This window comes from Danio rerio, chromosome 6 (genome assembly GCF_049306965.1).
Source record: "Danio rerio strain Tuebingen ecotype United States chromosome 6, GRCz12tu, whole genome shotgun sequence".
NCBI classification, from domain to species: Eukaryota; Metazoa; Chordata; class Actinopteri; order Cypriniformes; family Danionidae; genus Danio; species Danio rerio.
This window is the reverse complement of record NC_133181.1, coordinates 37,936,246-37,953,836: the sequence shown is the minus strand read 5'-3', so window position 1 is coordinate 37,953,836 and position 17,591 is coordinate 37,936,246. Positions and strand designations below refer to the sequence as shown.

The 17,591-nt window shown below is 31.9% G+C and overlaps 1 protein-coding gene across 1 annotated transcript; it reads left to right on the top strand.

Annotated features, from left to right (window-relative positions):
* The first annotated feature begins 3,217 nt into the window (after window positions 1–3,217).
* rgs5a (regulator of G protein signaling 5a) lies at window positions 3,218–17,216 on the top strand. Its single transcript, NM_199962.2, is given in 5 exon segments — window positions 3,218–3,422; window positions 5,784–5,897; window positions 9,494–9,555; window positions 12,123–12,289; window positions 14,640–17,216. Coding segments are annotated over 5 exon segments (549 nt in total). The 5' UTR covers window positions 3,218–3,378; the 3' UTR covers window positions 14,802–17,216.
* Window positions 17,217–17,591: the final 375 nt, after the last annotated feature.

Below are 17,591 nucleotides of genomic sequence, written 5' to 3'. Positions count from 1 at the left end.
TCTGCTGTGGCAACCCCAGATTAATAAAGGGACTAAGCAGAAAAGAAAATGAATATACTCCTTTTATAACATCCTCCACCTTTATTTATGTCTAGGCAAAACTCAAATATCAACAAGTATGAAGCCTCACGTTGAGTAGTGCATGAATAGAGAAAGGACAGTTTTTAAGATTTTTTTTCTTTTCGCCATCACCACTCGTAAATGCTGTTTGAATGTACATGTACAAGGTTATAGAAACGTAAGTTGTTTGCCATGTATTGGTGTCCCATTGGCTGAAACAGTACTTATTCATTTTGCTGTGTATAATTACAATAAAAAGGGAATCGTATTTGTGTTTTTTATAGGAACTGTCTAGTGACAGTTATACATTTTTGTGTACAGTGTAAAATATTTTTGGTAGAAAGGTAGAAAGCTGGAGAGCAACGTATTTTGGTCAAAAAGCCACATGTGGCTCATGAGCCTTAGATTCCCTATCACTGATTAAGAGGTTTTTGCTTCTAAACTCTTCATATAAAGAGAGTCATTTTGTTTTGTTGTGACATACTAGGCATTTCATATGATGTTTTTATACAGTAAGTAGGGAAAACACACACTGTAAAAAAAAAAAATGTAATTTTATGCTATTTTTTTTCCAGCAGCTGGGGTGCCAAAGCAAAAGTAAAATAACTGTTGTTAAGTCACAGAAATCTACTGTAAAAAAACAGACAGCAAATGAAATAAATTACCGGAAATTTAAATTTAAGTAAATTTCTGTAATTTACTGTGTGTTATTTTACGATAAATATCTGTAATTTAATGGCTGTTATTTAACTTTTTTTAGGCGACCCACTTGCCGGAAATAAAACATAAAATAATGGATTTTTTTACAGTGCAATAAACTATGTTTTTAAAAGATTTGTTGTTTTATTTGCAGCATATTAAAACCAATAATAAGAGATCCACGTGTAGCTTTACACTGTCATGTTATTATTCAAAGTGAAAATATTGACGTATTTTACAGTGCGCACTAAAAAGTGATTATGTCATAGGGATGCCCACTTATGATGGGAATTTGCTATGGTATTCCATGATGATCTTATCTGACTGCACAAGTGCTTGACAAAACAAAGACTGCTAATTTTTTAGTCCATTGCACTCTGTCGCCAGATGTTAACAGTTTTTATCATGATTAAAAAAGGTCCCAGGTTCTGTCCTGATCATACGTGTCTAATGCACACAAAGTCTTCGCCTACCAACTGTTCATTGTTTATCTAATCTGTAAACTGCCTCCAGCTACATTTGCATTATTCAACACTGCAGACTTGTAATAATCTATTGCGCACTAAATATATCTTGATACAAAGAGTGGCATCACTTTAGCGTGATGCTTCTATTCTCACTCTTTGTTTATATTTTGTAAAAATAGATTGTATGGGGATGTTATGCAAGTCAAACACAGACCATATGGTAAACATATTAAATATGCTTCATAGCTTATTTTATTGATGGCTCATTAATTTTGTGCTCAACAATTTGCTATTTTTTATATTAAGATGACGGTAATGGGATTTTTAAGTCAGATGGTTGGGTCGAGAAGCAGAAGAGAGACATTTACAGAGTGTGTCTGTTCAAACACAATTATGTAATTTAATAAAACACAAAATGAGGATAAAATGGAAGCAAATGATTTATGCATATTTATAGAGATTCAACAAAACTTTACACTCTCAGAAAAAGCAGGTACATGTTGGTGCAAATTATGTTCTTGAGGAACAGTTTTGTACCTTTGTAAAAGTTGTATCTTATTTGGTACAGAAAAGACCTCTTATGGAACTGTCCTGTACCTTTTATCATAACTGAAATGAAGGTACACAATTGCTCTCATTTAAAAGGTACAAAAGTGTTGAACAACTTGAACAACTCCTTCTTTATCACAACATCTATGAAAATAAATATTAATGAAGAGGCTAAATGATTTTATGAATAATTAAAAGTTAAAAGTAAACAAAACAACTGGTAAAACAAAACTATAGATATTGTAAACTAAACATTTGAGGAATTTTAAATAAATGTTTGTAAGACATTTTGACTCTGCTATGGTACAAAGGGTCTTGTTACCTATATGGATCAGATTTGAACCAGTGATGAAGGTACACTATTGTATCTGCAGGTTTTAAAACCAAAGGCGCAATTTAGTTTCCCATGGTACAAATCATGTACTTAAAGGTACAAACTGCAATGATACAAGTGTGTTTCTTTTTCTTAAGCTATACATTTCTGTCCCATAAAAAGGTACTGCCCCAGTGACAAGGGTTTGTACTTTCTTTGGAAAACATTGTAGCATTTTTTTCTGAGAGTGTAGAATAAATCTTAGACAAATATAATAATAATAATTGTTATAATATAATAATTGTTGGTCATATTGAATTTTCACTACAATGCTCAAGCCACTTTTGGCTTGGATTGATTTTTGCTTTCCCCCACTCCTTTTTTCTATTGCTTTTTTATCTTTGCAAAGAATGTTCTAGCAAACCATGAAATCGGAAGTTTATTTATCTGTCTGCAGACAAGACAATACTGTGACAATATTTTTCATTATCATTCCTCGGAAATAATATTTTGCTATACTAAACTTCAGTGAAATTGTGGAATGTAAAAATACACACACAATCAAAAAGACATTCATCTGAAATCCATATTTCTACTGATTTAATATATTAAATTTAAGGAAATGACAAAGAAAAGCAGGTTTTGATACTGTTAAAAAAATAATTTGCTAATGTATTGTTAATGCATGTAACATTTTAAGAGACTACTAAGTTTTGCTATTATTACTTTACTTTGACATTTTAACAACACGTTCATATCTGTAAATGTATGTGATAAAGTTGGATCCATCCAGATTATGATTACGTCAGTAAATAGTCATACTTAGTATAGCCTACAGTATATGTTAGTAAATTGACTCTCCAAGATGAAGCTAAATATTTATTCATGTTAAAACTAAAGCCTAAAATCCAATAAAGCATGTCAACTTATCCGATACTAAACAGATGTCAGCTTTACTTACAATAAAAGTAGTTAAAAAGCCTATGTTTTCATCGTAATAACTGGTTCAGGTTTCTGTTGCTAGGCATAGATACAGATCTAAAGTGCCGTGGACTGATGTTTCAGTTCTCTGGCAAGTCCAAAATTTCCTCTCTTGTGTTGATTATCTCCAGAGCTCTCACAGCTCTCCCATTGTAATTGCAAGCCAAGACTTGATTGGTTCTCGTGTTTTTGGCTTCAGGCCAACAGACTTTCTCCATATATTAAGAGGCGAGCAGGACGACGGCTTCTAAAAGAGAGAAGAGACAACAACTAATGGTAGTGGACTAACTCAAGTGAACAACTCAGAAAATGTGTAAGGGATTAGCTGCCCTGCCCCAGACATGTCTGGAGAGGTAAGATCTGTACAACATTTTAGCATGAATTACTAGTTAGACTTCATCCCATGCTGTGTCAGCTAAGTCAATTACTTTTAAAAACTGACAGCCTCCACTGGGATTCAGCTCTCATGTTTTGCAATAACTGTGTATTCTGGAACAGCTGGGAATGCTCAAAACACACTCTGGTGAATTTTAAACATGTTATTTATTATTTGAGTTTCTTGGGTATCTTCTAGCTATGTTTTGAATTTATTGAACATTATTGTGTTTGTATGAGTGAGCGAGTATTGATCCTATTCATGATTTGATTTATTATTTTGGTTTAAAGTTGTGTTTTGGCTATTTTATTTCTAGCCATATTGTATTGGAGATCTGTAAGTTATTAACAATTGATAATTGTACATAGAGCAAAGTTTGATCAAATATCTTGGATTTTTCTTGCAATTTCTTAATTTTTTTTTAATTGTTTTGTTCTTATGATGTCTTAATTTTCTGAAACTAATTGAAAAACATTGATCAAAACATTGGATTTTATTTATCTTTTGTTTCCACTTACATTTTATGCAGCATCAACCCTATTCTCATTTTACCTCAACAAACACGAACATTCCCAAGTGTTAACTTTGCTTAATCTCTGTTCAAAACAAGATATAAGAATTCATGAGAGCATAAAATAAGTTTAGCAATGAGAGCATTTATTGTGAATATTGAGTCATATTCTGATTTGTGCTATTGGCTCATTCATTGTGTCAACAAATGTTTATCACTGTTCTTGGCTTTGGGCTTAAACCTGGCCCGTGGCCTGGATCACTCATGAAAAGTCTATTTGTACATCAGATAGACAGCTTTAAGATGGCAAACATGATGTGCTTTATAATGTTGCATTGTATAACTAAACCATAAAATCATAATTTTAATATGTGAAGCTGAGAAATGTGCACTGACGTCAGTATTTTTGTTCAGCAATAAATCTGCCTGTGGAAGCAAGATTCACAAAACCTTAACAAATCACCAAGACTGCCTGACGTCACTGCATTTGCAATCATCTAGGAGGAATATGTGTATTTGTCACAAAACCGTTTTATAAAAAGAAATTGCATCTGTTCTTGTAGTAAAATGGTGCACTGTAAAAAAAAAGAAAAAAAAACGATTAATTACTTTACCTAGAAAGTGAGTAAACGTGTTGACTTAAAAGCAATGAGTTGATTTTACTTTCAAAAGTCAGTAAACCCATTGACTTAACTTAATTATGCACATAGTTAATAATTTTAAGATGAGTTTATACTCTCTTTTTAGTTTACTCTCTTTTTAAGTACAGTTTGCTCTTATTTAAGTAAAAGCAACTAATTATTTTTTATAGTGTGTATTATATTTTGAAACAAGGTTAAACTAGGAACTACCAATTAACTTTGTTGTATTTTCAACATGCATGAAATTTATGATCAAAATAAAAAGTTTTATTTAATAACATGAACCTGAAATGAGAAAATCCAGTAATCAGCTAAATAATGTTACACTTTAACAAATGACTGCTTCAACCAATATTTGGGTGGAAAATCGACAACCCTAACAGCTGTATTATAATTAAACTTTCAATAATTAATACATATACTCCATTGAACATATTTGGGAGGAAAATCAACGAATCCAACAGCTGTAATAAACATTAAATTTACAATAAATAATACATTTAATCCATATAACATATAAGGGTGGAAAATCAACTAATCCAACAGCTGTATTAAATTTAAAATTTGCAATAATTATTGCATTTAATCTATCGAACATTTTTTGGGTGGAAAACCGACAAACCCAACAGCTGTATTATAATTAAAAAGTACAGTAATTAGTACATTTAATCCATTGAACATATATGGGTGGGAAATCAACAAACCCAACAGCTGTATTAAAATTTGCAATAATTAATACATTTTATCTATTGGTTGGATTTGTTTATATCTAACACAAATTTGTATTGCAAAAACCAAAAAAAAAACAAGGAAAGCATGATTTAAATGCATCAACAAAGACATATTACTCACTATGGTTAGCTAATGTTATCAAATAAAACCTTATTATGAAGAAAAAACCAACACAGTTCTGAATATGTTTGATCTGAACATCTAAAACATATGCTGTTTCATCATTTGTCTAACTGTTGTAATTACTGTTCTGATGACAGCTACAACTAAGTCAATAGCATTAAAAGCATACCAGCCATGCCGTACAATAAAGCTTCATCAAGTAGATTCACTGCAAGCTTTAATAAAGCAAAACATAATTTGTTAAGTTTTTTGTACATCTAGGAAACTTTCTTACAATTAATACAGAGTGCTAATGGACATCTGTATGTATTTGTGTTTGTGTTGTCTTCAGGGCTAAAGAGATCAAGACTAAATTGGGAACTCTGCTTCAGAAGCCAGAGAATTCCATCGACCTTATTATCCCCTACCAGGAAAAGCCTGAGAAGAAACCAGAGAAGCTTCAGAAGTGAGTTCCTCTTGGCTCCCTTCACTTTCCCTACGCCTCTCCTCATTTTTCCCTCTCCTTTCTTCCTCTTTTGTTTTGTTTTTTTTCTTCGTTACTGATGAGGACTTCAAATCTGCACGTGTTTCCTCACATGCATCACTTACTCATTTAAACCAAAAAGTCTGTGTACACTAAGGGCCTCTTCTGACTGAAGTCATCATTCAGGTTTTTTCTTTCTCTCAAAATAGAGCCGAACGGAACTTTCTGCTTTCACTTAACCGTGGAAATCATCTCAGGGTGATTGTTTGATGTTTTCAACCAATCATTCTGAGATGACTTCCACCTGTAAGAGCTCTATTTTGAAGTATATTTTAAGGGTTTCAAAATGTTTAACCACTACTGCACAAAGGTTTTTCCCATGCTGAAAAGTCTTGATTTCTATGAGCATCATATATATATATATATATATATATATATATATATATATATATATATATATATATATATATATATATATATATATATATATTATATATATATATATATATATATATATATATATATATATATATATATGTATGTATGTATGTATGTATGTATGTATGTATGTATGTATGTATAAATGTTAGAGATGTGATTTAATTATCTCAAGTTACATTTTAGAAAGCTTGCATTTACTGTACTGACTAAATTTTGAGGTTGTAACTTAGTAAAGAAACAATAAATTAGCTCCCTACTCTTTGTATTTTAAGGCCCATTGTGAATTGTCCATGAAGCATATATCAATTTAACAACCTATTCATCTATTCACATCCATAATTAGACAGATTATCAGATTCTCCAAAGGTTGAGGTGTGGAGGAAAAGGCTGAACAGTAGAGAACATGTAATGGCGTCAGAAAAACAAAACACGGTACATCCTGTAATGGAAAAGGGTCTGTTTGTAATGTAAATTGTGTCCAAATTGAGCGTAAAAACATTTGCAGACCACTTCAGCTCCCTTTTTGCTTACGTAACGCCTTATGCAAGTCTTGTTAATAGCACTGTTTTTGTCAGGCAGAAAAACACAACAAAAGATTAAAGATTCTAATCACAGGATAAGACATTGTGTATAGAAACTGTAACTGTAAGGGATTTGTAAGTTGTATAAGACAAAAGACTTTATTATTATTACTTTTATTATTATTATTATTACTATTATTATTATTATTATTATTATTATTATTATTATTATTGTTGTTGTTGTTGTTGTTGTTGTTGTTATTATTATTATTTATGAGCCACCAACTACTCTGGCAATTGTTTTACCCAGCAATAAAAGTACAAACCTTGGTGCTGGGAAATACCCATACACTAATCTAAAGTAGAAAAAAAGTCTTGTCTATATTTATATTTACATTCAAATAGTTTTGTCTAAAATGATATGTTGTGTATTCACCTTATTCTACATATACGAGTTGGCGCAGCCATTTGAATGTTTTTGGCTCGAGACTTCCAGTTTCATTCAATTCTAATTATTTATTTCTTAGCAACATATTTTAATTACTGTGTCAAAACTAGCAGACCTTTTTGCTAAAAGTTTTAATCAGATGTGTTATCATGATTGGATGTGTGTTGCATTTTACGGGTAGCTTTGCATAAACAAAGTATAAAAATAAGACCCATTGAATATTATTTAAGACGTGCAAGGCAATATTTTAGTGAATTTAAGACATTTTCAGGCCTAAAATTTAGTTTTTGGAATTTAAGACATTTTAAGATTTTTAAGGCCCCGTGGACACCCTGATAAAAGTCAAAGTGATAATAAACTCAATCGAAGTGAAATAAACTCGATAACACTATATAATGTAATGAAATTAACAATCCACAAAAATTGTAACAATTATGTCAAGGTTTTTGTGTTTCTAATGCAATAAAATTATTTAATAATGAGCATACATATAAACAAGAATTTAGTATAACTGCATTGTACTAAAACAATATTAGTATTTGTGTGTTGAGATTTAGGCATGCTGCCAATGCCATTGCACCTTACAGTACTTCAAATGTAAGCATGGTAAACACAATAAGATTTTTGTTCATATCAACAAATATACACAAACATGATATCTGTGTGTATCTGTGCACATGCACAGTTTGGTTTGGTCACACAGGTTCTTGAATTAACTTTGTGACATCCTGCTTAAAGCAATACTTTTTAGTCATCCAGTTTTTACTCATTCTCCACTAGTCCACTTGTTTTTTTTTTTTGTTTTTTTTTTTTTGAGTTTCGTTTTGTTTTCTTGAACACAAAGGAAGATATACTGAAGAGTGCTTGACAAAGTAGCCATTGCCATTTCCATAGTATTTTTGTTTCTACTATTGATTCCAATGGCTGTTTTTTTTTTTTTTTTTTCAAAAATTGTTATAAAGAGTTCAGATGCAAAAACCTCTGAAAGTGCCCTCTGAAGTTTCCGTCAAAAATTTATATTTTTCTCAATCTCCTTTGTTTATGTTGAGATATTTCAATTTAAAGACCAAAAAATCACTTATTCTTTGCTTATTACTTAATACTTATTCTTATTACTTATTCTCACTGAAATCACTGAACATACACACAGGAACCTGAGAAAAATACTCATTTTAGAGAACAATTTCAGACTTCAGAAATTTAGAAATTTTTGCATCTAAACTCTTCTTTTTTTTTTTTTTTTGCTCAAAAGAAGAAATAACTCAAAAGGTTTAAAACCACTTGAGTGTGATTAAATATTTAGCAAAATTTTAACTGTGGATGAGTTATCCCTTTGATTTCTTTATGCTTCAAATCTCTGTAAACACGACTCAATGGCACTGTGAAGTTCAGAAATCACATAAACAGCATGTTGGCCATACTTTATAGACAGTGGAAGTCAGATTTATTAGCCCCCCTTTGAATTTTTTTCTTTTTAAAATAATTTTTGATGTTTAACAGAGCAAGGAAATGTTCACAGCATGTCTGATCATATGTTTTCTTCTGGGAAAAGTCTTATTTGTTTTATTTTGCTAGAATAAAAGCAGTTTTAAATTTTTAATTTTAGTTTTGTCAATAGTCTACAGAACAAACTATTCATTCATTCATTTATTTTCTTTTTGGCTTAGTCCTCTTATTAATCTGGGGTCGCCACAGCGGAATAAACTGCCAACTATCTAGCGCGTTTTTACACAACGGATGCCCTTCCAGCCACAACCCATCTCTGGGAAACATCCACAAACACTCATTCACACTCATACAGTAAGGACAATTTAGCTTACACAATTCACCTGTACCACATGTCTTTGGACTGTGGGGGAAACCGGAGCACCCGGAGGAAACCCGCAGGCGAACGCAGGTAGAACATGCAAACTCCACACAGAAACACCAGCTGACCCAGCCGAGGCTTAAACCAGTAACCTTCTTGCTGTGAGGCGACAGCACTACCTACTGCGCCACTGCGTCGCCAGAACAAACTATTATGTTTAGAAATGTGTTGAAAAAAGATCTCCTCTCTATTAAACAGAAATTGAGGGAAAAAAATAAACAAGGGGGGCTAATAATTCTGACTTCAACTGCACTAAAGATAAAAATGTAACTAAATAAAAAAATCTGCCTGTTTTGTTCAGGGCCACACCTGAAGAAGCAGCCCAATGGCGCGAGTCCCTTGATAAGGTCCTCTCCAACAGCTGTAAGTACATGTTTACCTTCATAGCCATTTGGCTGCATCTTAACCAATCATTAGAAGGTTTGGTTTATCAAATGTCTCTGTAAAGCACATTTTAAAATCTTGTTTATGTCTTTCTGGATTTCTATGGAGCTGCACTGATGCACTTGATTCGGAATGCGTAAACAACTTGTGCTTGAAGGGGCACATTAACCTTTAATGACAACAACGTTCTAACAGTAGTTTATATAGTCTATAAAAAGAAGAATCCTTTCTGAGTTACAAACACACTTCTTCTGAATGAGGACATAGCACACTTTGAGTGTTTGTGCCTATATCTTGCTACAGAGGGGAAGAAAAGTAGCTCCATTAAAAAAAAAAAAACGTTTTGAAACAACTTAAAAGAGTTTTTGGAATTTGTGATAGCTTTTTTGTTGTTGTTGTTGTTGTTGTTGTTGTTGTTGTTGTTGTTGTTGTTTTTCTCTAAGTATAATTTAACTTTTGGTTTTTGGTTTCTATTTGATCTGAATGAAAAAAAAATATGTATTGTGGTCAAGAAAACATATACATTGACACAAAGTAAAAATATTGGTTAACAGAGGCACTATAAATAGTATATATTTTTTACTTTAGTACAAAGTAGACAACTATTTTTTTAACCTTAGATGAAAGTATAATCTTGAATAATAATCTAATAATAATCTAAAATATAAAAAAAAACCTCTAAAAAATTATTGTAACTTGTTAATTAATTTACAATTTATTAATTGTTGTATTTAATAAATTATCCCCAAATATTGACTTGGTTGAAAAATGTTTTTAATGTTTTTTATTATAATATTTATTCTGCCCAAGAACAAAAATTACAGTGACTCAAAGGTGAAATATTGTTTTTATAGACAATGAATTAAGTGAATTACTTTGGTCTGACTCAAAATCAAAATCCAAGCAAAGCTGTACATTGGACTAAACCATAATAAATATGGAGCAAAGCAGCACAATACGACTAAAATTACAGTCAGTTAGTTTTCATCTATTTGAGTACATTTTAGTTTTGTCTTCTTTTATCAGCAATATAGCACTTTTCATTCATTGGTTGAGCAGACAGAGGACACGTGTTCTTGTTAGTCACATGACTGATGCAGAAAAGAAGTTTCTGTTTGCTTCAAGCCATAGGCAACAAACATTTTGATATTTTCATTGACAAATAAACACTTTTGATTGATTCTCAGACATTGACCCTTGTGGACAGTTGGTTAAATCTTCAATGATTAAGGCTGACAAAATAATCTACACTTCAGAAGTTTGGAGGTCATCATCTAATTAGTTGAAGTCTACATTATTTCTAGGAAACAAATCTGTCGTGTTGATGAACAGTCTGTTTGGAAGCAAACACGACCTGATGTCAATCCCTCTTGTGGAAAAGCAAAGCTGTCATGTTTACAACTCTAACAATGAGCCCTTATCAGTATAAAATAAATACATTTTCACACTATAAACTATTTAAAATGTGTCCAAAACATTTGCTTAAGGCACAAATTGTAAACAACAATGTGAATTTGTTATTGGTGAGAATTGTGTTACCTGTTCATGTCTCTAAATATAATGCTGAAAAAAAAATGACTGTAAAAAAATACAGGTTCTCTAACATGAAAGAATTGTTTTTGCCAATTTAAATGGATTGAAGATAAATCAAGCTGTCCCCAAAAATCTTAAGAATTCTCTTGTTTCATCTTATTTTAAATAAGTATTTTCAACAAAGCATCAAATGTGATTTGTAGAGTAGAGTTGTCAGTATTATGCCGATTGCCAATGAAAACTGCAATAAGAGTCCAGAACTTCTGAAGTCAGTCAATAAGATGTAGTCATCTTTATTTTTCACCTTCTTGTTGTAAGTAAACATAGGTAGTGAATCTGTGAAAAAAAAGATAATAAGAATGATGAAACGTGTTACATAATGTTATGCATTTGATTCTGTATAGTGCCATTGTAAAGTACAATCTCTGTCAGCAATAAATTATCATTTAATTACGTCAGATCTTTACAAACACAAGCAAACCTGTGACTGAACAAAAAGCCAAAAAGACCATTTGTTCATAAAGAAGGATTGCATAAAGTAATGATGGTGTTCCAAACAGTTATTCATTCAATTATTTGTTTCAAAGCCTGTTTGTTATGCATAATTGTAACAATTTTCCTCAGGGGGGAGGGGGGGTCTCCAAATATATCTTGGATTAAAATTTAAGAGCATTTCTTTTGTCTGTTTGGTACAATCAATTTCATACAAACAATAAGAAGTCTTAAAATAAATCTGCATTGAATAGTGCATAATTACATTGATTAATTCACAGGGCTGAATCAGGTGGCACTTGAATGCCACTTGCTGTTATACAACAGGAGCTGGAGAGGGACTGCATTAAGGACTGTGCGCCTCAGGCGTGCAGGGCTGTAATGTTTGGATAAGGATTTTAAGAGCCGGTGGGACGTGGGCTTCCGGTGGCAGCCCGTCACCAACACATTAGTACACGAAGAACACACAAAGCTGTTCTCACTCCCTAATAGCTTTTCCACATTTTTATTTTATTCCGTAGATGGTCTGGCCACCTTCAAGAGCTTCCTCAGATCTGAGTTCAGTGAGGAGAACATAGAGTTCTGGGAGGCCTGTGAGGACTTCAAGAAGACCAAGAACCCTCTGAAAATGGCCACCAAAGCTAAAAAGATTTATGAGGACTTCATACAGACCGGTGGGCCCAAAGAGGTCTGTTTGTTTTGTTATTGATTTTTGTGTGTGTGTGCGTGTGTGTTCTAATCACACTCAGATTTCCATCAAAGATTTCCAGAAATCACATTGTTTCATAGGCAGACGGAAACAGAACTCTGCCAGACAGTTTACTCGTGTATTGTGAAAATATATTTCATATCAGTTGTTGAGATCACTGTATAAACACTGCGGCTCATGCTCTCACCCCCTAAAAGTCCCAAAGGAGCTACAAAAACTTGATGTGATGGAGTTTCGGCATTTTTTTAAAGGGAAATGAACTACAGTATGATTAAAAATATATTGACCTCCAAGACATCAAAAAAGGTTTTAAGGTTACATTACCATAGATTTGCATTCATACGGTTAAGTAGTCAACATTTCTAAACATTAAAAAAGCATATTCAGAATGTTAGAAAAACATTCATGAATATAATTTGCTTAAATGCTTACTAAATATTTTTGATAGCTGTAATTTTACATCTGAAATTTATCTTAAAATATATCTTACTGACCGTACATTTGACATGTCTGCATCTTGAGTTGGATATAACTTAATGAAAATGTTGTTTTTTACTATAATAGCAGTCAGGTCACTTTTCTATCATTTTTCTAACAGCCAGAAGGTTGTGGGTTATAACCTTGTTCCGATTTAAAACCCACACTGTCAGTTTTACTAAACAACTGGAAAAATTATTTAGTAAACAGTCACGTTATTGAAAAAGATTTGTGTCAGGATGTGCTTGGAAGTGCTTGTTATGTAATGGATCTGTATGCGAGTGTTTTAATAAACATTGTGCAAGAGCTATTTATTTCTTAGTGACCATAATGATTTCTAAAATCAATAAAATGCACTTAACGTTTTATACTTTGCTTGTCTCTTTCAAACCACTAGATTTTCCTCGTGGGCAGATAAACACTTTAATCATTTTAAATATGACAACTCTTTGATGAATCACTTTTTTAAATATTTCTGTACTAATTAAAAATATACACTACCGTTCAAAAGTTTTGGGTCAATAGGATTTTTTAAATATTTTAAAATAAGCTTATCATGCTCATTAAGACCGCATTGATATAATCAAAACCACAGTAGAAATCGTAAAATTGTGAAATATTATTGCACTATAAAATAACTGTTCAAAAGTGGTTTATAATTTAGTTTAATAATTTATTACAGAGATTTTAATTATGAAATTTTGGTGTCATTACTCCAGTCTTCAGAGTGATGATCCTTAATATTAATTATTACTATTATTTTACTTTTTTATTATTAACATTATTATTATTAATTGTAATAGTAATAAAAGCAATAATGACTGAAGTAATAATTTGTAGTTATTATTTAATTATTTATTACATATTATTTATTACACAATTACATATTATTTACAATGTTAATACATTTTTTACAATTTATTTACATTAAATAAATGCCGCCTTGAACAGAATAATTTTCTTTAAAAAATATGAAAAAATGACCTCATATATATATATATATATATATATATATATATATATATATATATATATATATATGCAATATATCTGCAATAGTTATATCACAGGGTCTGCAATGTCAAATCAGGATTATAGTTGAGCAGGTGTGAAAACACATGATTAATAAATGAGTAATTGCAACGTTTAACAAAGTCACACAAAATTTTCGTTTGCATGTGTTTTAAGGCCTTTCAAGCCAGTTTAAAGCATTCAAGACATAGGAAATTAAAATTTTGTAACTTCAAGAAAGATGTATTTATGTGCAGATTACACAGTGTTATTTTACATTCAATTATTTAATTTTTCTCCCTGAATACTGTTAAACTCCCAGAAAAAACACAAGGCTTTTATTTTATTTGTAACTTTGCTTTACTGTATTTATTGTTGCTTGTGATTTGGTTTATTATACTTTATGCAGATGCGCTCTTCTACAAAATCACCTTATCATCATCCAAAATAGTCCTAAAGTTCTTCATTGTTTCCATATAAAGCTATTCTTTTCAGAAGTTAAAGTTTTACTCTATATGATAAAATGTATCGCAGAAAAATTAAACATTGCAATGTAAGTTTTTTCCAATATTGTGCACCCCCAATATATATATATATATATATATACACACACATTGTGTGTGTGTGGGTGTGTGGGAATCCCACACAGGGAATCAATCCAATTGGCCATTTGCCTGTGCTTGCATTAGTTTTCTATTCTAGTCTTCACATTACAGCCCCCCTAGAGTTCTCACACACTGTCAAAATTGACATAACTCATTTACATTTGTCCAGTTTTCTGCACATTGTGCAAGACAGATTTTCACACATCTTATTATGATCACCAATTTCCTTCCTTTAGGTGAATATCGACCACTTCACCAAAGACGTGACTCTGAGAAACCTGGTGGATCTTTCTTCCTCCACCTTTGAGCTGGCACAGAGCCGCATCTACACCCTGATGGAAAAGGACTCGTTTGGCCGATTCCTGCGCTCTGACCAGTACCAGGAGCTGCTCAAGTAAACCCACTCGACCAGCAGCAGAAAGACTTCACACATTTAACTCATTAAAAAAAAAAAAGAAAAATACTTTGAGCATGCACTTTTTGATGTACAAGCTGATTAACAATACCGCATCTGTTTATTTGGCACAACTGAAAATGCAATGCAAGCTCACAGTAATTTGTAACTTTTTGATTTAGGGGCTAATTTGTATTCATTTGTACAATCTCATTCATACATTTTAGTATGATCTGTTCATTCCACCATGAGGGTTATGTTTAGAGCGAGGTTTTGGTTTGCCTTCCTTTAGAAATGTTACTTATTACTATGAATGAAATTGTATGAATTTAGCCACTTTTCTGACAATACATAAAATAGTTATGACTCCTCGTGAGATCGAAAAGAAAAACAAAACATAATGTTTCAGCATCTTCCCTCAGCTGAATGAAATGGCCCACTGCTGACAAGAACATCTTGCCACAAACTGTTAAATGAATGTAATTCCTGCCCAGTGCTCTGAATGTCAAGAACTTCAGTAAAAGAAGAAAAAGATTGGGGTTTAAGGGTTATAATACACACTGATGAAATGTAATCTGTCATTAGCAAGCAACTAATTTGTATGATTTAAAGTTTTTTGAGCGCCTCAAAATCTTGACATTCTCTATTAATTCTGTACATTGTCCTGAAAATTGGAGTCACACTCTTTTCTGACCCCTGTAGACTAAATAAAGACCAAAACTGGTCCCTACTTGTAATTTATGGCTTTTCAGATTAAGAGCAGAGGTGGTTTTGTGTAATTTTTCTTTAATGAGGACGCGCTGACCTAAGCGTCTAAGCATCATGTTTATCAAAAGGAAGAGGCTGGGAAATGGAAATGGGTGGGAATGAGTGTGGGCTGTTTTTTTTTTTTTTTTTTTTCTTGGAAACGTCTGTGTTAATATAAAAAATGCCCAAATGGTGTACCGAAAGACGATTTGGGGAAACAACCCACTTAGTATTGAAAGCGTCACTATAAGTCAATGCTTACAAAAAAGCGTGACATGTTAAGATGCGCTCCAGTCTCTGGGAACTTGTTGTTTGGGTTACCGCTATTGAAAGTCGCTAAGATGGGAATATCAAGTAGGAGGGAAACTATATAAAGCACTGGGCACATCGTTTTTTATTCTAAAGGCAATGTTTATTCCCATGCCACTTTAAATCCAAAACACATTTCGATTAAGTCATGGAAACCCAAAACATTTGAGCGAGCATTTATCACGATACATTATATACAGTATAAACACATTGTAAGACATATAAACTATTATTCTAAACAAGAGTGATTACTGCAAAATGTTATTACTTTAGATTAAGTGGCCTTAACTATTGGGTACTTGCATCAAAAAATAAATACAATGTACTTACCGTGTGCATAATGTATTGCAGAACACTTCTGGTGGGATATGGGTATAGGAACATGTTTGGTGGTATCGGTAGGTTTAAGGCTGGTTTGAGGTCATTAAAGCTAATAAAAAAGGTAATCACTGAAATTAATTACAGATGTAATTACATGCACATTTATAATCAATCATAAATACAATGTAAGAACATGTAATTTTACAGTAAGTACATTGTAACAACTAATTAATCTCAGTTTAAGTATACATATCAGTTAAGGCCACTTAACATAAAGTGGGACCATGCTATTGATGTTGTCATACAGTATATTATTTGCTCTTAGAATCATAAGTTGTTAGAAGTTTGCGAGTTATTGCAATATGAGCTGCATATGTAACCCACGAGTGTGATGTTCAGTGTCAATTTGCATGTTTTTAAACTTAAAGTGTGTTGCACAGACACTTATACTCTTGCATGTGTCTTTATCATATTGTGTTTAGCCATATCACTAAGTCTAATAACATTCATTCATACATGAGCAGTGAAAGGTGCTTCTGGAGGTCCTTACTGATGTCCCGCAAAACAAAATGTTAGTTCTCTGCAGGACAGGATTAGTTTAATGTGGTTATTAATTACTGGGAATCACCAACATGAATAAAATGAATTACTTTGATGGGAACCTTAAGAGCAGAAGTAGAAACTCTGTTGAGTAAAATTTGTTTATATAAAGTTAAATTAATTTAGAAAAAAATAATCATTCAAATATATTATAAAATAACATTTGTGAGATGCAAATATCATATAAAATGTATTCAGGGTGGGGATTTGGTAAAATTGTCAGTAAGGACTGACAGAGTACCTCACTTATATAAAAAATCTGCATCAAGTTATATATGCATGTATGTTTGCAGTTGATTATATAAAATCCATAACCACATTGAAGTTCTGAAGATTATTTATTTATGCTACTCAGATGTACATATAAGCCATTTTCAGCATTTGTTTTTAATTTATTCTTGCTTGTCTGATTGTTTCATATTCAATTTAAAAAATACCAAGATAAGAGTTTGTGTCTTTTCTGTTCTTTCGAAAAAAAAAGGAGAGTCTGAACAAAAGTCCTTCATACTCTTTAAAGTTATTTTTTTAATAATGTAATTTAGTTATTACATTCCATTTACATGACAGCATAAAAAGCGTGATGAGCTTATTATGTTATATTATATTATTCATTCATTCATTGTTCATTTTCTTTTCTACCTTGTCTTTTTGCAAATCTGGCATCGCCACAGCGGAATGAACCACCAACTTATCCAGCATATTTTTTTTTTCTCGAGAAAGTCTTATTTGTTTTATTTCGACTCAAATAAACGCACTTTTTAATTTTAAATTTTAAATGTTTTTTTTTTTTTTTTAAACATTTTAAGGTCATTTATCA